General features: G+C 37.9%; 1 protein-coding gene across 2 annotated transcripts in view; it reads right to left on the bottom strand.

The window, feature by feature from the left end:
* Positions 1-3269: 3269 nt before the first annotated feature.
* Positions 3270-20864, bottom strand: part of LOC308692999 (complement C2) — a 57318-nt gene continuing 39723 nt past the window's right edge. The window contains exons 5-19 of one of the 2 annotated variants that reach the window (XM_081369681.1): positions 20549-20722; positions 18574-18672; positions 18359-18492; positions 17144-17282; positions 16891-17022; positions 15278-15382; positions 12832-12969; positions 12543-12646; positions 12285-12414; positions 11878-12025; positions 11551-11627; positions 11311-11402; positions 5834-5966; positions 5706-5755; positions 3270-3591 (exon numbers count right to left, since the gene is read on the bottom strand). In XM_081369681.1, the coding sequence (XP_081225807.1) occupies positions 3433-3591; positions 5706-5755; positions 5834-5966; positions 11311-11402; positions 11551-11627; positions 11878-12025; positions 12285-12414; positions 12543-12646; positions 12832-12969; positions 15278-15382; positions 16891-17022; positions 17144-17282; positions 18359-18492; positions 18574-18672; positions 20549-20722 (1814 nt within the window). In that variant the 3' untranslated portion in view covers positions 3270-3432. The remainder of the gene's footprint in view (positions 3592-5705; positions 5756-5833; positions 5967-11310; positions 11403-11550; positions 11628-11877; positions 12026-12284; positions 12415-12542; positions 12647-12831; positions 12970-15277; positions 15383-16890; positions 17023-17143; positions 17283-18358; positions 18493-18573; positions 18673-20548; positions 20723-20864) is intronic. The other variant, XM_081369682.1, reaches the window with a different exon arrangement.

Here is a 20864-nt window from a genome sequence, read left to right as displayed (position 1 = left end):
TTCCACTCTCATCTACGTCATTAGATCCACGATCGAAAAAAAAACAGCCGAAACTTGTACCAACCCGGAAGTAAGATTTTCGGCACAGAAATTCTCCGTTATTCGTCCAAAATATATTTTTTAAACTTTGCCCATGTTTAGCATGAGAATCCATCTCTTTAACACTGTAAACAACTCTGAATACATGAAACACCATTGTACCCCCCCTTTAAAAGCCGAGCAGTATAACAGTGTTCTGTTCTTGAAGCCATGATAAAGTGCAATGTGAGGGCATCTTTTTGATCCACAATGCGGTTAATGCAGTCAGCCATCACAAGCCAACGGGTACAGCTTGGGGCAGATTTCAAGGGGCAGCCCCCGTTATTAATAGTCTAGTATATGTTCTTGTATCCATACTGCCGCTTTGCTGAATGAGCAAACCAGTTGTAGGTTTCTCTAACCATGTATTCTATGTTGCTCGGAAGAAGCTGCATTGCTTTATTTGCAACAATGGCAAGTGAGTGGCAAACACAGCGAATAAGCTGCAGGTTTGGCTGTATTTGTTTAAGTAGGGTGGAAACCGAGTGTTTTTTTCCAACCATTATGCTGGCACCATCTGTGGCAATGCCCATCATGTTTTTAATCTGCAGGCCGTTCTTTAATAGAAAAGCAACAACAGTGTCTGATTTGGCTTTAGCATCAGCATCTGTCAGCTCCACAAGTCCAAGATATGTACTGACAAACTTGCTGTGTTTTTTTGAGTGGTATTTCACACAAATGCAAAGAAGTTTGTTCACGGATATGTCCGTGCTTTCATCGAGATACAGGGAATATGGAGACTCACCAATATCCTCCACAAGTTCTTCTCTGAAGTGTGGCGCGAGGACAAATTTGATAATAGCTGTGCACTTTGTCCGGTGCATTTGGAATGTTCCCATCTCATCTTTCAAAATGTCTGACAAATCGCCCACCGCATTTATTGAACTTTGACAAGCAATGTAGGCAGCGATTCTAATTTCACGGCGCTTTTGGTCATCTTTGATCGGACACTGCCCTGCTGCTCCCGCTGGCACAATAAAAGTTTTTACACTTGGTGCACAGCGTGATTTGTGTTTTTTTGTGTTAGCATGCTGTTTCAAATCGTTTAACTGTGCTCTGATTTCTGATTGACAGTATTTACAAAATGCCTTTGACTCATCGCCTACCATGGGTGCCATCCATGTTTTCAGAGATGGGTCGCTCTCCCATTCCTTTCTGTAGGACTTTTTATATTTACCCCACTTTGGCATGATGATGATGAATGATGATGATAAATGCAGTTTTGACGATATAACGATTAGCCTACAACAACCCGCCAATTAAGCTTGAAGTCTGATTGGACAGGATTCCCCTGAACCTTATTGGCTAACCTGAACCATACCTAATTTAAACGTCATCCTACATTATATAATTTATTTTACAGTTTGTTTTCATGAAAAATATAAAAAAATACTGTTTTTTAGTTAAAAATAAAAACCCGCCCGTTGCATCAAAAACCAGCCCAAATTTTAAAGATCCGGTCGGACGTGACCAAAAGGAGCCCAATCTGGCAACACTGAATGCATCCATGGCCAGGATATAGTTATAAAATATGACAGGAGTTTAAAAGTGACCTATAACATAAACTATGCAATACTCTTTAATTTATTTAGTGCTAATAAAATTATTAAGCCTATTTGGAGAGAGAGATGTTTATAATGTGACAATATGTCAGTCATCGTGTGATAACGAAAATATGACTAGGCCTAGACGACTTGTTCTGAGCAGGTGTTGTCAGTGAACAGGCTGTAAAACTGTTGGCTAAGTTACAGACACTCATGAAAAACTGATGCTAATTATCTGGGAAACATTCTCTAACAGCAGTTCAGTTGTCACTATTTGTGTCAAACAACTTGTGAATTTGTTTTAACATTAAAACAGGAGATCATGACTTACTCTGTGCTCAAAGTGATGCTCAGAGTTACCCGTATGCAGTAGGCCTACCCGACTGAAAATTATTTTGGATGTTCGAAAATTTTAAATGAACCTAATTGGCAAAACAGTTATGCACTTTGACCAAACTCTAACTTCGCACTCCAACACCAAATAAAAAAAATACTGCATTGTACTGTAATTTAATACAGCCCATAATGCATTGCAAATAGTAAAAAAAACTTATTACTTAAATACAGCAGAGTACTGTTAAGAATTGTCTGTAAATTAACAGCAATTTCTTATACAAAATATTGCCCAGTAGGGCTGGGCGATAAATCGCATGACATTGTTATGCGCATCTCGTCAGTAAAGTCGGTTCCTTGATTAGTAGTAAATCGCCATCACTCGCTTTCAGATGGAGCGGCATTTACAACACAGAGCCGTAGTTCACTGACAAGCTGAGCCATATCACATTAATTATTGCAGGCGATACGTCCGTGATAATTAATGCGATATGGCTCAGCTTGTCAAGTGATATATCGCCCAGCCCTATTGCCCAGAATGCAATGTTTTCTACAGTACTTTACTGTTTTGATGGAAAACAGTATTTACTGTCAGATTTTTTTTTAACAGCACAATTTTTTACAGTGTGGTTTAAAAGACCGAATACCCTTCTTGTTGTTGTATGTTCTGATAGCATATACATTGTCAGTTCATTGTGTTGAATGATATTGTGATTTGTTATCTTCCCCTTTGTCTGACTTGTTTGCATACTGTACACTAAAGAAATAATGATTTGTATAGTTCTATGCTGTACTGAACATGGCCTAAAGTCAGTTTAATAAATCAATCGTATAGCATCAGCTGGCGCTCAGCTGATCCACGTCTACCTATAGGAATACAACGCCTATCACAGCATTCCTATTTAAGTTACCTTTTCAGTTATTCTTCATTGGCTTCATTGTGTTGCTCAGGAGCTATTACCTCCACCATCCCCAGCTCTTCCTCTTGTCCGCAGTCAGTACTTGGCCTTGCCATTCCTTAATGCCATTACATTATTGTCATCAATAGCACTAATGATATCTGTAATACTTTTTGTTGTTTGGGTTGTTTAGCAGGGGTTTTATCGCTGTTCTTATCCATTCTACACTGCATTGATGGACTGGGAGTTCTTGCCCAGAACAGATCTATACCACCAACCCAAACTCTATGCTAAATGTCAATCATCTTTAATGGTAATGGTCCCGATGGAACATTAAATTAGTATTGTCTCCTTTCAACCATTTACCTAATACAAACAATCTTCCAATTGGGATTATAAAAAAAAAGTCATAAATGAGATAATCTGTTTTTATTTATCTTGAACCGATAAAATCCTTTGACAAAAGCATGTCTGCAATGTCATCTCACTCACAGACCATGCACTCTGAAAACATTCAGGAATCTGTCAAATCTGCATAGTTTCTTATGCATTCCTATGTTTCAGTCGGCTCCGCTATGCTAAGGACGAAATTCCAGCTCCTTGTAAAGGTGCTGCTTGAGCCAGGGCATCACTGTGAACACACTGATGTGGAAGTCCCGGGCGTCTAGAGGCCGGTTATCTCTGACAGCGGTCCTTGAGTCACATGTCTGCTTAGTGCCCCAGCTAATGACTGCCACCTGTGGGAGAATAACAGAAGTCAAATGATTTGAGAAGTCAAGAGTTTTGCTCTGGGGTGTGTTTCCTGAACAACGATGTAACTCGCTGCTTAACTTACCATAGTATGATGCATCGTTGAAGAAATCAACTTGCTAGTCACGACTGTTTCCCAAAACCGTATTGTCGCAAATTTGTTGTTCAGTAATAACTTATTTTAATGAATCCATTTGAGATCGAATTAATGCTAAAAGTTTTGCTATAAATTACATCTGAGAACTATGTCTCTAGTTATTTTGCTTTGTTATTTCCAGATTCAATCATAGTTCTTACGTACTAGACTAGAGCATGCACATGCTCACTCTTCAAAAACGATGCTTTAAATCTCGGCAAACTAAAAGATGAAAATTACATTTGTATATATTCTAAATAAAATCGATATATACTGAATGTCAGCTTGCTTATTTTGCTCAAGATAAGGATTTTTTAGGTTAAGTCCACATATCATGTAAACAAGAAACTCTGCTTCTTACCACAGGTTGAGAGCTGTCATCCAAACACACAACTTTGCGATGCTGCTTCCTAGTGTGCGTCATAAATATAGTTTCGGGAAACACAGACTTGTTGAACTATGCTGATAATGACGGAACTTGCGGCCATAGTTGGCTAACAATGCTTTCAGGAAACGCACCCCTGTTTAGTTTTAGGGTTTGTTCGCAATTGTAGTTTGGTTCTCTTGGAACTTTTGGTCTGGACGAATAATTTTTTTTTTTATATATACATTTAGTCCTGGTTCTCTTAGCGTTCACACTGTCATTTTTAACGGCAAACTTAAAGACAAAACAAAAAGGAAAAGCTTTTATGACATTTTGCGTGTCATAAAAGCAAAACATTCAAAACAATGCTGTGAACCGGGCTTAATGTGCTCATCGTATGTATGTGCATATGATGGTATTTTTCTAGCTGACACTAGTGAAGAGCTTAGAAAATGTGCAAAAGAGTCAAAACAGAGTTTCCTCTGTCACACAAAGATATGCTGCAAGAAGACGCCTGCACTGAACTGTAATGACGAGAAAAATCAGTGCTTAGGGTTAGGGTTTGCATACCAGTGCATAGCAAATAGCATACTTCCCTTCTATATAGTAAGCAAAAAAATAGTATTTGACAAAAGTAGCCTATGTCCGAACTCACAGTACTCATAAAAGATTAGGCAAAAAGTACCCTGATGACCTACTAGTTCCGGTGAGATTGAGGCCACAGGAGAAGATTTATGAGTGGCAGTAAAACGACGCAACTGACGCTGGCAGGTCACATGACAACATGGGGGATGAAGTCAGTCTGGATTACATTCATACTATATAGAACATACTTTTTAAATAGTTACACAGTAAGTACTTATTCAAAATATAACATAATTTTTTTGCCAGACTGTCATACAAAGAAATTATGAACGCATGCAAAAACAAGTGAGAACCAAAGAAATATTAATAATTGGTTATGTTGTAGTCAGTGTAAGCATTTCCACAAGAGCTTTTTTTTTTCTATGCATTTTTGCATATCAAAATAAAACCCGTAGCTGAAGTTTGCCTTTTTTGCCAAAAACTTTTGTCAGATAAATACCTTAAAGTTTAGTTATTTGCTCTTCCCTCATATTTAAAAAATAAAACATATACATACATATATATACATATACACACACACACATATATATAATTAATTTTTTTCCTTCTCATATTTTGATGGTTTAAACAAACTTGTAGGGTCATTAAAAACAAATATCTGCTCCAGACATCACTTTTTGCCACTACTGTACATATTCACACTTATGGACATTGATCTCTCTAATTCACTTATCCTGGTGATAAATATTGTGTATATTGTAATATTGGAAGTATTTAAATATGAGGTGGAAATTCATCCTAGAAATGTCTTATTATTTGCCAGTGATATCAAGACATATTCTTTAAAAACACGTAATATTATCTTACATTATTCGGACTCAAGAAAAAGCATTATTAAGACCAAAAAAAAAAAAAAGAATAACTTTTGTTTTTTGCTGTGCACTTTAACTTCCACCTCGGGATCTCTCTCTTTATCAAGGCGAAAGAAACTTGAAAATAAACTACAAAGCACTCACTTGAAAATATCGCATCCTCTTACGCAGAAAGAGAGCTCCTCCAGAATCCCCTGCAAAGAATTGCACTCATTATGTGTCATCTCAGTGTGCAGATATGAAGATATATATAACATTTTCTTCAATCAAACCTTTGCAAGTCATTTCATGTCTGATTGTCTCTGTTCCTCCAGTGCACATGAACCGGTCTGTTATCACTTCTGACAGTGATGCACTGCTGTTTGCAGGGAAGGTGGATCTTGCTTTCTTTAAGCATTCACCTCTCTGTGGAAGAAAGTTTTAAATCATGATATACATAATCGACTAAATTATAGGATGCACTGATTAATTAATCAAATGGATCACAAGTAATCACATTACAAGTGAATTATTGTTTGTTTTATTTCCATTTTATTGAATACAAGTCTATCACTGTCCTTCAGTCCAACAAGTCTATTCACAAAGGATGTGTTCTTCCTGTCTTCCTGTTTTAATTGTTGGTTTATGTACAGCTGTGACCAGAAGATTGGGCAGTGACAATTTCTGAGCAAAGAATTCACTGCAAAACTGAAGTTTGCTGCTTCAGTTTTTGCTGTTTTGATGAACATTGTTTCTAGATTATTGTGCGGAGGGATCAGATGCATTTCAAATAACTACAAAAAGCTTCACTTTATCACAAAAAAAACAAAATATGTCTGTTTGTTTTTTTGACCCTGGCATCTAACATCATTTCACTAATCATATCAATAGCTCATGAGAAAGTGTGAACATGTACAAGTCAGGTAAAATCCGTCTATCATTCTGATTGAATTATGAGAGCAAACTGATTGCATTAAAGGAAGGAAAGAAGTGTTTCTAATCATTGTGTTCTTGTGTAAGCAATGGTTGCCTCCAAAAAAAAAGACTTGTAGCCATCATCGCTTTGCATCAATATGGCCTCACATGCAAGGAAATTGCTGCAAAAAATATTGCACCTGAAAGAACCATTTACCGGATCATCGAGAACTTCAAGGAGAGACTGTAGTGAAGAATGTTTCGGGATGTCCCAGAGTGTCCAGAAAGAGTAAATGGCTACGGAATCGTGTCACGGCCTGGTGTCCAGAAGATCAGCAAAGAAGCAACTTTTCTCCATAACAAACATCAAGAACAGACTGAAATTCTGCAGGAGGTACAAGGTTTGGACAGCAGAAGACTAAAGTTATTTTCTAAGATGAAGCTCACTTTGTTTGGGACATGTGGAAAATAGATTGTCTGGAGAAGAAAAGGTGAATGCTACCATGAGTCCCGTGTCATTCCAACAGCGAAAAATCCTTAGGCCATCCATGTGTTGGGTTGCTTTTCATCTGAGGGAGTGGGCGCTTTCACAATTCTACCCAAAAACGCTGTTTAATAAAGAATGGTATCAAAACGTCCTGTAAGAGAAACTTCTCCCAGTGACCCGATTTGTTTATTTAAATGGAGAAAAATCTATCATAACTCCAGTAAACTATGGAGTGCCGCAGGGATCTGTGTTAGGCCCTCTATTATTCTCAATATATATGCTGCCACTTGGAAATATTATAAGGAAACATGGAATTAGTTTCCATTGTTATGCTGATGACACTCAAATCTATATTTCATCACGGCCAGATGAAAACGCTAAATTATCCAAATTGACAGAGTGTGTTAAAGATATAAAAGATTGGATGACGCATAATTTTCTTTTATTAAATCCAGACAAGACAGAGGTACTACTTATCGGTTCAAAAAACCACCCACAAAACCTCTCACAATACAACTTTAACATAGTAGGATGTCCTGTTACTTCATCCTCTACAGTAAAAGACCTGGGTGTTATATTAGACTGCAACCTGTCTTTTGAAAATCATATTTCATATGTTACAAGAACAGCCTTTTTCCACCTTAGAAACATTGCTAAGCTACGTAATATGCTATCTGTTTCTGATGCAGAAAAGTTAGTTCATGCATTCATGACCTCGAGACTAGATTACTGTAATGCGTTATTAGCCGGTTGTCCTGCATCCTCAATAAACAAGCTACAGTTAGTCCAAAATGCCGCCGCTAGAGTTCTAACTAGATCAAGAAAATATGATCATATAACACCGATTTTATCATCTCTACATTGGTTACCTATAAAGTCCCGTATTAATTACAAGGTATTGCTACTGACTTATAAAGCCCTAAACGGCTTAGCTCCAGTCTATTTAACGGATCTTCTATCGCCCTATAATCCATCGCGCTCTTTAAGGTCACTAAATTCGAGGCTTTTGGTCATACCTAGGATATCTAGGTCCACCAAAGGAGGGAGAGCATTTTCACATTTAGCACCAAAACTCTGGAATAGTCTTCCGGATACTGTTCGTTGCTCAGACTCGCTCTCCCAGTTTAAAACTAGATTAAAGACGCATCTCTTCAGCCAGGCATTCATATAATACTTTTAATCCTACAGTTAAATCTGACCTCTAGTTCATAAACGCCAGAGGAGAACTGGCCCCCGACTGAGCCCGGGTTCTCCCAAGGTTTTTTTTTCTCCATTAGGTCACCTGATGGAGTTTTTCGGTTCCTTGCCACTGTTGCCTTTGGCTTGCTCAGTTGGGGATATTTGGGGATATTTAATTGAATTAATCAATCAACGATACTATTGATCAGCATTACCAAACGTAGACGTTCCACTAGAAACAAACATTGATGTATTGTTCTAATTTATTACTGTGAAGCTGCTTTGATACAACCTGTGTTGTGAAAAGCGCTATATAAATAAACTTGACTTGACTTGACTTGACTCAGAAGAAATTTGGTGATGATCCGTGCATTTTCCAGCATGATGGAGCATCATGTCACAAGGCAAAAGTGATAATGAAGTGGCTCAGAGTTCCTGGCAACTCCCTGGGATCTTCATCCTATATGTTACGTCTAAGGACGTATTGTTTTTCGTATTGTGCATATGTTAAGGTCATTGCTATGTATATTTGTGTATTGTTGCTTTTGCATTTTTCCCTCTCTATTTTCTCTCTATGCTTATGCTCTTCAGGTGCTGACACCTGTACCTCATTTACTGATGGTCATCTGGCATTCATTGGTTCCTGCAAGAAGAGGGCCAGCACTAAAAGCACCCTAAAGCCACACAGCAAGCAGAGAGACTTGGAGGTTTTTCCCCTCCCCATGTGGACCTCTTCTCTTCTGCCCCAGATCATTTGCCAATGTTGTTTTTTTGTTTCTTTTAAATCAGTTAATATTAACTGTTAATTGAATTGAAGGTATTGGACTGGTTTTTGCTAGTGGTGGGCAGATCAAGGCTTAGTGAAACACTGAAACAGTTGAAGCAAATATGCCGAATTATGTTAAGGCTTCGAAACAATCTGACACCCGTCTCCACGGTAACCCCTAGTGGTCAGAACAGTGTAAATGCAACAAAAAACAGGGCCGAACATGCATAAAAACACCTTTTACAAATATATTGCAATTTTTTTATTGAAAGTAAAATCTTTCAAATGCAATTATCTAATCATCTAATAAGATTGTCAAGTGTCTATGTTATTTTATCAATTGTCAGAGTTTGTTTTGTTTGTTCTATTAATGGCTCAGCTAAACAGGCCAATAAGACTATTAACTACCATTATTCATTTTAATTAAAATAAAAGTCTAATTAAAACGTCTAAAAATGTATAAAACCAATCAGAGATCAGGTAAAACCCACAGACACTTGTTAATTTGTTCTCAGTGACTCCTCTTATTAATGGGTTGACAGAGATCATCGCCCCCAGCTGTGAACCATTGAAATTTCAAAGTGTTTCGAAACAGTTATGATGTAATGAAGCCTTGTTTACTGAAATCACGTGACTCTGGCAGTTTGATACATGCTCCGGACCATTGATTCGGAGCAAAAGATTTTTAAAGGCTTCAAAGCTTCATGAAGCAGTATTTTGAAATTGCCATCACTAGTTTTTGCTAAGAACCTGCACTGGTATACCTTTTTTTTTGTGCTGACAGTTCAAGTTGTTAAGTCTTTTGTTAGTTGAGTTATTTGGAAACCTGTAGGGAAGTGGGTGCCATTTTTCTTTGTAATTATCTTTTTCTCCTGTTTTTCTGAGTAAGAGGGAGACAGGAAATTTTTGCTGTTTTTCTTTTCATTTTCTTGTTTTTATTGGTCATTTAGAAGATTAAAATTTAGTTAGAATCTTTTTGTTTATTATTTTGGCCTTGCGCCCTCCTGGAGCTTTTGTTCCCTTTTTTTCCCTGTTTTAATAAATTACGCTTCAGTTTGACCTTTGGTTGGCAGTGTTCTTTCCTGAGCTGGGGCTGGAGATGAGAAGTTTCCCATGGTCTCTCTCATCTCTTTGTTACATTTTCCCTTAATACCTAGACGTAAAAAGGGGAGATCGTAACACATAGAGAACCTGTGGTCAATCCTCAAAAGGTGACTGGACAAGTAGAAGTACATAAATTGTGATCAACTTCAAGCACTAATAATGTAAGAATTGATCACCATAAGTCAGGATTTGGCCTAGAAGATGATATCCAGCACACCAGAGCGAATTGCAGAGGTTACGAAGAAGAAGGGTCAACACATATTCTTTGCATATGTTGAATGTTTTTGCCAATAAAACCGCTCTAAGACATATCATCTGCAGAGCCATAGCCTTTTCAGACTGGCAGCCCCAGGCAAGCAGTTTCAGAGCTGTTGGATGCCTAACCCTAACCTCACTGAAACTATAATCTCCTTCTGACCTGGTGCTGCGACTTTGAACGTGGCATGGTTGTTGGTGCCAGATGGGCTGATCTGAGTATTTCAGAAACTGCTGATCTACTGGGATTTTTATGCACAACCATCTCTAGGGTTTACAGAGAGAGAAAATAGTGAGCAGCAGTTCTGTGGGTGAAAATGCTTTGTTGATGCCAGAGGTCAGAGGTGAATGGCCTGACTGATTTGAGTTACAATAGTAACACTCATTACAACCAAGGTCTGCAGAAGATCCGCTCTGAACGCACAACATGTGGAACCTTGAAGCAGATGGACTAAAGCAGCAGAAGGCAAACTGGTGCCAGATGAGAACAGGAAACTGAGGCTACAATTCACTGAATAAAACCTGAGAATGGAAGATTGGAAAACCGTTGCCTGGTCTGCTAATCTCGATTTCTGCTGCAACATTTAGATAGTAGGGTCAGAATTTGGTGTCAACAACATGAAAGCATAGATTCATCCTGCCTTGTATCAACGGTTCAGGCTGTGGTGTGAGGGAAACTGGTTTCTTGAACACGAAAATGAGTTCACTCAACTCGAATGGCCCCCACAGTCACCAGATCTCAATCCAAAAGAGGCCTTTTGGCATGTGCTGACACGGAAGATTTGCATCATGGATTTGCAGCCGACAAATCAGCAACTGTGTGATGTGATCATGTCAATATGAACCAAAGTCTCTGAGGAATGTTTACTTGATGTACTTAATGAAGTGGCCTGTGAGTGTATAATGCATATATATCTTAGATGACCTGAGTTTGAGTCCCGGCTCAAGGTCCCCCCCCCCCCTCTCTCCTCCTCCCTGTTGTTTTCTGACTCATATACACTGCATTATCTAATAAAGGCACAGCACATATTAAAGTGTTGTAATTTTGTAAGGACAGCACTCACCTTTGCACCACTATGTATGTGGGTGTCTGATCGACGAGTTCCCTGTCTGATGAAGTGAGCCGGAGTCTCTTCCAGGTGGAGCAGGGATCTCTCTGGTCATGCACACAAACATTCATTTCACCATAGAATCATTTTTTATCTTTTAGCTAAAGATTATGTGTTTGAGTATGTTTTTAACTTTGATGTTATTCACTGTAGATCTTCATAACAATATATGAATTGAATTTCATAAATACTCACTGTGCGCGTCACATGTAGAGTCTGGATCCATTCTGAGAGCCCGGTTTGATGATTTGGTACAAGGTAAACAAATGGGCCTGTGTAGAAAGGTATAGATGTAATGCATTAATTGGCAAGACAGAACTCCAAGGTAGTCTGCTTGTTAAGCCATGACATATTTAATACTGTTTCTGGTCCAAGTCTTTACTCCGTTTCAACTGAGAATACCATCTCAGCAGCTGTTTATAAGCACTCTCTATTTATTCATAGCACATATTTAAGATAAAAAAAAAAAAAAAAAAAAAAAAACAGAATATATATCCAAGGGAAAGGGTATTTGAATCTTACCTTGCCTTCAAAGATATCGTAATGTTTTCTCTCATCCTAACCAGAGCAATGTCGTAATCATAAAACTCATTTACATTCTTGTGCTTAAGGCCTTTCACATTAAACAGTGGATGAAGAATCAACTCCATGGCTTTAACTTCACCATTACCTTTGTAGGAGAATTGAAGCAAAGTACATGTAGTTTAGCGTCTGTGCATGACAAGATAAAATCAACATAAATTCAATTGACCCAATTTACTGTTCCTGGTCTAATTCATTGATGCACATAATAAATAAAAAATTATTCTTTCATAAACTTTCTTCGATTTGGCTTTGATTTTTAGCTGACTTTATAAGAGATTCTCTCTGAGTAGCATGAGTCCATAACATTATTCCATAACATTGTTGACAAAAGCAACAATTCTTACCATGGTGAACTGTTATGTCAGCAGAACTGGCAGTTGATACAGATTCATCTGTATTCACCTTTATAAAGCAGTGTGCAGCTGTCAATACCATGCTCTTAGTCACTAGAGTCCCTCTGCATGTTTTAGCTCCCTGGATGACAAAAAAAAAAAAAAAAAAAAAAAGTAAAATATGATCTACCATCTGAAAGCAGTGCTTTTATAGAAGTTTTTATCTCAAGTTTTATTAAATTGTTAAACTCTTGATATGAATTTACCAACCCAGAGAACATCGACATGCCAAGGTCTGGTGTAAGTGGTTTCAGGCTTCTTTTCCTCTCCCTCTTGCTCTCGTGCCACTCCACACTTAGTCACAGCAGAATCACCTGAATTGTACAGTAAGGCACTAATATCAGTACGACACTATTATCAGTAAAGCTGCTTTGAAACAATGTATCTGGAGAAAGATATTCAGATTGAAACTGAAAATAAACATATTAATTTGTCAGAGTCTCTGGACAACGATTTCAACTGGGGAACCCTAGAGGTTCTCTGATATCTGATTACTTACTGATCATTCGGTTGAACACAGATCCCAGATGTTTATAGTCCTCTAAAATAAAAATATGCAGCTCATCTTTTTTGGAAGAGGCAATGCTTGAAAGATCTTTCTTGTTAACATTTCCTTGGACAGCAAACACATACACATCTGTGAAACATATAAATGCACACAACTGGTGAAACTAAGAAAAAAATCATTAGGCTGTATTTTTTGACACCTTGGATCAAGGCCTTCACAAAATACACCCACAAGGAAATAACGTATGATTAACTGGCTTGCTTACACTACCTACATTTGTGGTCAGAATTATTGGCACCCCTGGTAAATATGATCAAATATGGCTGTAAAAATAAATCTGCATTGTTTATCCATTTGATATTTCATTAAAAAAAAATAGGCAAAAAATCTAACATTTCATTGCAGGAAAATAATTGAAAGTGAGGAGTAAATCATATTATGAAGTAAATTATTTTCTCCAAAACAAGTTGGCTATAATTATTGGCAACCTTTTATTGTTTCCAATAAATCTTTTTATTTTATGTAACATCCTTTTGCCAAGATAACAGCTCCTCCATAAAGAATCTCTCCAGATCCTTCAGATTCCCGGCTCCATGTTGTTGTTTCTACTCTTCCGTTCACCCCACTAATTTTCTATAGTGATCAGGTCAGGGGATTGGGATGGTTTTGACAGAAGCTTCATATTATGCTCAATGACACAGTTCTGTGTTGATGTTGATGTTTATTTTGGATTATTATCCTGATCAAAGATCCAACCACGACCCGTTATAAGATTTGCAGCAGAGGCAGTTAGGTTTAGATTTTTTTATCTGTTGGTATTTGCTAGAATCCATGATACCATGTATCATTCTGAACAAGATGTCCAGGACCTCCAGCTAAAAAAAAAAAAAAAAGGCCCTCAAAAGATCCAACAGTATATTTATATTTATATTTAACTGTGGACATGGGGTACTTTTTATTCCTGTTTTCACCAAACCCATCTGGTGGGTTTGCTTCCAAAAAACTATATATCTTTTTCAGTTTCATCTGACCATAGAATCTGGTCACTTTTGAAGTTCCAGTCGTGTCTGACAAATGAATATGCTAGAGTTTGTTTTTTGATGAGCGAGGAGGATTTTTTTTTTTTTTTTTTTTTTTAAACCCTCTCAATCAACATGTGGGGATGTAGGGGTTGTTTGATCATTTTTTTAGGCTTTCTGACCCCAAGACTTAACTAATTTCTGGAATTCAGTCTTTGGCCACTCAAACTCTTGCATTAGGATGATATAGACACACGTCCTTTTCCAGGCAGATTTGTAAAATCTTTAGTTGATTGGAACTTCTTAATTATTGCCCTGATGGTGGAAATGAGAATTTCCTATTTTCTTACAGCCACTTTCTATTTTGTGAAGCTCAACAATCTTTTGCTGCACATCAGAACTATATTCTTTGGTTTTACTCATTGTGATGGATGATTAAGGGAATTTGGCCTTTGTGTTTCCTCATATGTAAACTCCTATGAAACAAGATGTCATAGCTAGACAATTTCATGCTCATAGCCACCCTGGTGTTGCAAAAATGTAAATATAATAATGGGAATATACTTCAGAGATATTTTACTCATAAAAAAAAATCTAGGAGTGCCAATAATTGTGTCCAACGTTTTTTGGAGAAATAAACTTATTTCACAATGTGATCCAATCTGCCAATTGCTCAATCTGATTGAAAATCCTTCATGTAAACACCTGATATGATTAAAGGTGGGGTATGTGATTCTCTTTTTTGTCGATTTTTTCAAAATCACTTGAAATCCTATTCCTAACCCACTTACAGCCACTGAGTTAGAAGTACTGAAATGAAAATTAAGCAATTTAATCATCTGTGGAACGGGCAGGACTCGAAAAACTCCAGCCAATCATTTCCAAGACCACCTAGAATCATTGGACAGTAAGTTCGTCAATCAAACGGTCGTACCATACCCCCCTCCCCCCATCCCCCTCCCTCCACATGAATGGGTGGAGTCAGAGGTTTTGAAAAAGAATAGCATATGGCACTGGAGTAAGACAGAATCCTACGGGAGCAGAAATGAATATCCGTGTCCTGTACATGTTGGTTTTTCTGGGTGGTGTAAAGGCCAAAACTATGTATTTGCATGCATCACATTATTGTGCGGTGGGCCCTTTAAGAGACTGATCACTTCACTCATAGCGTGCGCTGTTGTGCTGATGATGTGAGCGGATAAATTCTAACATACTTTTGAAGAAGTGGATGGGAGCTGGACAGAATTTTGTGGGAGTGGGACTGAAAACCCACCCCTCCTCAGACAACAAGATATTTGTCCAGTTATAATGATTCGAAATAAACTGAAATTTGAGCAATTATTACATGAAAGGAAAAACAGGGTTAATATCAAAATGAGTCTGACAGGGTAAGACATGTAAACTTTTACGAGACGAACCCAGGAGCTCCTCATGTGTGTGGTCTACACTGCTGGGTTTGTAGCCGAATAAGTTCCGGATCTTAGCTAACATGGTTTGTGGGTTGGGTCCCATATTCGAGTGGCCTGGATATACACAAAAACAAAAGCAAAATTAGTACATCAATAAATGAGCTTCAGAATTATTCACAACCTTTGAGCTTAAAATGCTGGTTATTACTTTTTTAACATACAGTATCTGCAATAATGATGAGCTTATATTTAGGAATATTGAGGGCTTGTACAGTGGTTAAATATGCAATGTTATAGTTTATTTAAAATGAAAATTCTGTTGTCGTTTACTCACAACACAAAATATGATATTTTATGAATGATTTGTGAAACAATAAAAAGGAGATATTTTGAAAAATGTTATATATAAAAAGTCAGTGGAGTCAATAGATGTTTGGAAATCCCCCTTTTTTATGTTTCCCATAAGTAAGAAAGTCACAGGGTGTATAAAGTCCTTACTTAATGAACCATTATGTTTTTATTACCTTAGAATAAGCCATTTCTATCTACACACACTGGTCCCCTTACATCGACATGTTTCTACAGGAACGGACAAACGCGTTTCGTCACTATGTTGTTCTTCGTGCAAAAACGCGAGCTAAAGTAAGCAAATAAAACGCTGACACAATGATGAACAAGTAACAATAATATTCGCAATAACATACCGTTTTACTGAGTAATTAAGTAAACCTAATTTCTTACTTTATCTTTGTAAAGAAACCTCATTGATTAACTGTCTCCGACGACGACATCATTTCCTGTCGACCACCGTAACTTCTGTTGGGTGCAATTCGCAACCTCACCACTAGATGCCGCTAAAAATCACACAGTGCAGCTTTAAAGACACATTCTTCAGTTTCCGTTTTTCTAAAACAGCGCCCCCTAGAGTCGCTGTGGAGTACTTGTATTTAACGTTACTGTCGTAAATACCACTCATGCAGAGTCGTCTCTGCAGTCTTCCGACCGCGCTTTCTTCGTTTTCTTTGTCGACTCTACCATGATTCGCGTCTGAAATGCGTGCTAGTGTCTTCCAGAGAGGCTGCTTCATATGTTGTTGATGTATGTGACATCGTGCCGTAAAGCAAATCGTGATCCTCTCAAGATTTGTCGCTTTGCTATCGGGATGATTCGTTAGGGTTCAACATATCCTACAGCTGTGTCTCATTTTAAAGGCTGTGCCCTCCAATGGTCACATTTGTCAGTCACATACATCATTGAGGATGATTCATTTCAGAAAAATGACCATTATAAAACTGATTGTTATTCCTTGTGAGGCGTACATTTCTTACATTTGAATGAAATGGTTATTTTTCTGAAATGAGGCATCCTTGTTGACACAGTATGTAGCTGACAAATGTATGAGCCCTGGTCCTTGTAGACCCCCATTACTGCATTTTGCTTTGTCTTCCTAGAGAAGCACTGCCATAGACTGCCACATCTACAGAAATGTGTGTGTGTGTGTGTGTGTGTGTGTGTGTGTGTGTGTGTGTGTGTGTGTGTGTGTGTGTATGTCAATGTCCCAGGTCAGACACAAAAGTAAAGCCACCCTTTAGCCTTACTCTTCTCATATTGGTCAGTCTTACCATCAGTTGCAATGATAACGACGTTCTGAGTGTCATTGAACTGATTTCTTTTGGTCTCCCTGAGGAAAGCAAGCTGACTGTACACCCTTTCTAGGGCTTTATACAGATTGGTGCCTCTCTTACTTTCATGGCCTGAAATGAAATTTAAATTAATTACATAAAACTGGAAACTGGAGTTAGAAAGCTACAATAAAGATGTAGTAAAACACATGGCTCAAAATTTTAAAAACAAACATTTGTACAATGAACATACTTTCGTAGCTAAACTCCTCTAATTTCCTCAAGATATACTGCACATCTTGACTCTCGAAGCTTGTAATGGACACTATTTCTTTGGGCTCACTGGCATATGAGATTATCTCAAACTTCATGTGGACTTCATAGCTATCCAGCTGGAAGATGAACAAAATTGCACAGCAATTTATTTTTGCACAAGAATTTATTTTGATTCAAACACATGATGGCTGTTTTATGCTTTAGAATTAGTAATTTAATTTAATTTAATCATTAATCTTATTTTATTGTGCTGTATTATTGCTAATATGTTAAATTGTTGTAATTTATCATTATTATTATGTATATTCATGTTTATGTTACTATTTATTTTATAGAAAACCACAACCATACAAACCAGTCTGTTGAGTGGTGACTATAAATGGGTTATTCCCATCGCATTCATATGATTTGTTGTCTGAAAGAATAGAAATCACGGTGGACACCCAATGTATTCTTGTCTATTTATTGGTGAAATCTTATTAAAGTCAAATTTTTTTGAAGATATTTAAGTTTTAATAAAATGCATCCCATTCATTGACAACTATATTCACTGCGCCAACCATCAATCACTGCAACATCTAGATAATCAGCTTGCTGGAATTTTTTTTATTAAAAATATATATATTTTTTTTCTATGTATGAAACATACAATATGCTTTAAATGATTATTCATAAATGTAAGTATGCACTAACTTATCGTCAAGACAAGACGGTGTAGCTGTTGTGGAAAAAAGTAATAAAGTATACCAGTCACAGCAGCAGTCGTTCTTCTCTCTGCCATGTTTAAAGTTTATTGCCTGCCCAACTCGGAAACTCAGATTTCAATTTCCCAGTAGTACGACTTGAGAGGGCATTCATGTCCAATTCCTGACTAGGAAACTCTTATATTTACGATAATTCCAATAGCATGTGAAGACAGCATAAAGCCTGACTTATGTCAAATCAAACTATTCCTCTAACCCTGAGTTTGTTCAACTACCATTATGGTACGAGCCTTTGGTCTTTGGCCATCTACATCTAGTTGTTTTAGAGAACACATTCCTATTAAATGAGTCAAACGTTTTATTTTAAATAAGTATATTAACATGTTTAATTGACAGCTTTTTGTAATTGTAAAAACATTTTTAATACATTTTTGTAATTTTGTAATTTGCTTTGCCTTTTAATTTTTCCAAGTTATAGAAATACAAACCTTACGGACAAGTTCAATAATGGCAGTTTTTGCTGCCTGAAAATTATCCTTTGAAATGCTTCCTGATGTGTCCATAAGGATGAAGACATTCAGCCGACCTTCTTCAACCCTGACAGTCCTACCCAAATTTTGCCCTGTAGTAAAAAATGTAGTAAAGGTTAATGTTTCTTACTTGTGTACAAGAAAATGATGTTTTCAAAAAGTTCTGGTTTCACCTTTTTTTTTAAAGTTAGGGTGTGACACATCCATAACTGCGGTCAGAGATCCTCCAAAGGCCTGAGCAACGGTATCTGGTTGATCAAATGAGTACTGGGCTAAAAAAAAAAAAAAATTAATGTTTACCAGAGCCCGTCTACAGAGAGCCTGTCCACTCCCTATCAAGTCCTATTGTACCGAATTTTGGTTGTAGTACCACCAGAGTTCCACTGGGGGCGATCGCCATGAGTGCAAAATGAATGGGAGTCAATGGGGCTAGAACAGCTAAATGTGTCTCTTTCACCCGATTGCCGTTGATAAATCTCAAATCTGATTGTAGATTTTGCAAGTTCAACATGGGTTTTAGGTCGAAAGTTGAATGAACGAGTACTTATGTCCTTTCGATTTCTTACAGGTTGAGTTGTTGTTGCCCATAACACGCTAGCATTCTGCTAATGAACGCTGATTGGTCAGTGAAGGACTGATTACGACCAGAGATACCGCTTGATGGCATCGTGGCATCCGAAGCAGGACCAGAAACAAACAAAACAAAAACTCTTCTAGCACGTGTGTTTACCTGTGTCAGCTGTGTTGTGTGTTTACCTGTGTCAGCTGTGTTGTGTGTTTACCTGTGTCAGCTGTGTTGTCCATGCCTCGAGTGAAAAGAAAGTGCAGAGCGCGAACGCACCAAAGTGACTGAAGGATTGCCGTGAAGCAGCATCTCTGGTCGTACGATGTGTATGACGTCATTGACACTTTAAAATACCTTTTAAAGCAAATAAGTGACTCAAAAAAATCGAACACCCAGCAATGTGTAACTTATTGGCATCTCCTTTTGAATACAACATTCAAATTACTAGACAAAAAATTATATCCTGAGAAAAGTATGATTTTTATTGGTATAGCGCCATAGATCTCCATTCATTCTGTCCTGTGAGCGCCCTCATGTGGAATCAGAGAGGAACTGCAACCAGTTCAGAAGCCGGAAGTTTACTGAGAGTGAAACTTCTCGCCATATTAGACATTCTCTGTGATTACATTGAATCAGGGGTGTATTCCAGAAAGCAAGGTTATCTCACTGTCAAACATACCCTGAACTCTCGGTTGATTAAACCAAACCTTGCTTACTCGAGGTATGCTGGTTCCAAAAACGCATCTGGGTGTAAGTAAGAGTATGTTCATGGTTAACACACCAGACATTCTCAACAGAGCGACGAATCGACGAGTCACCATGGAAATGGATGCTAAGAAAAAGCGTGTCATACTACTACTTTCTTCTTCTTTAAATGCTGATTTACATACTTATCAATTTACATTTACATGCATATCGCCAACTTCCTTTAAGCTAACACCTCTGAAATCAACTAACCCTGAACACCTCTGAAGTCAACTAACCCTGAACACCTCTGAAGTAAACTAACCCTGAACACCTCTGAAGTCAACTAACCCTGAACACCTCTGAAGTAAACTAACCCTGAACACCACTGAAGTAAACTAACCCTGAACACCTCTGAAGTCAACTAACCCTGAACACCTCTGAAGTAAACTCTCTCTGAACACCTCTGAAGTCAACTAACCCTGAACACCTCTGAAGTAAACTAACCCTGAACACCCCTGAATTAAACTAACTCTGAACACCACTGAAGTAAACTAACCCTGAACACCTCTGAAGTCAACTAACCCTGAGCACCTCTGAAGTCAACTAACCCTGAGCACCTCTGAAGTCAACTAACCCTGAACACCTCTGAAGTCAACTAACCCTGAACACCTCTGAAGTCAACTAACCCTGGATCATGAGCTGCTCCGGAGCAGGTTATGTTCAGAGAGTAGGTTGCTATGGCAACTTACATACCCTGAAAGTTAACTCCGTTTTTGGAACCGAAAGTTGAGGTTATCTGCTTGCTTACCCTTAAACCCTTGTCACATAACCTGGTTTCTGGAATACACCGCAGTCCCACTGCACTGTGTAAATAAACGTTTGTGTCCTTGACTGACCATAGCAGCGTGGTTCTGCCCCACTCCATTCCCTTGAATCCAAACAATGCCTTTCAGAGGGGCCGAGCAAATCCAGACCTAACTGACACAGATACCGCACTCGGTCTCCAATACGGAAGCGTTCTCCAAAACGTAAGGCCCCTGGAGGAGCCCCTGGGTTTTTGCAGTCCTCAGCTGGAATAATAAAACACATGATACATATATTTATCATTTATATACTATGCATTTTTTGGTAAATGATGCATTGTTCAATAATTATGAAAAATCACTCATTACAAGTAACTTGAGTTACGTAATCAGATTACTTTTTCAAGTA

Source organism: Scardinius erythrophthalmus (genome assembly GCF_964197995.2).
Source record: "Scardinius erythrophthalmus genome assembly, chromosome: 7".
Taxonomy (NCBI): Eukaryota; Metazoa; Chordata; class Actinopteri; order Cypriniformes; family Leuciscidae; genus Scardinius; species Scardinius erythrophthalmus.
The sequence above is the reverse complement of the archived record's forward strand: the minus strand, read 5'-3'. Positions and strand labels throughout refer to the sequence as shown.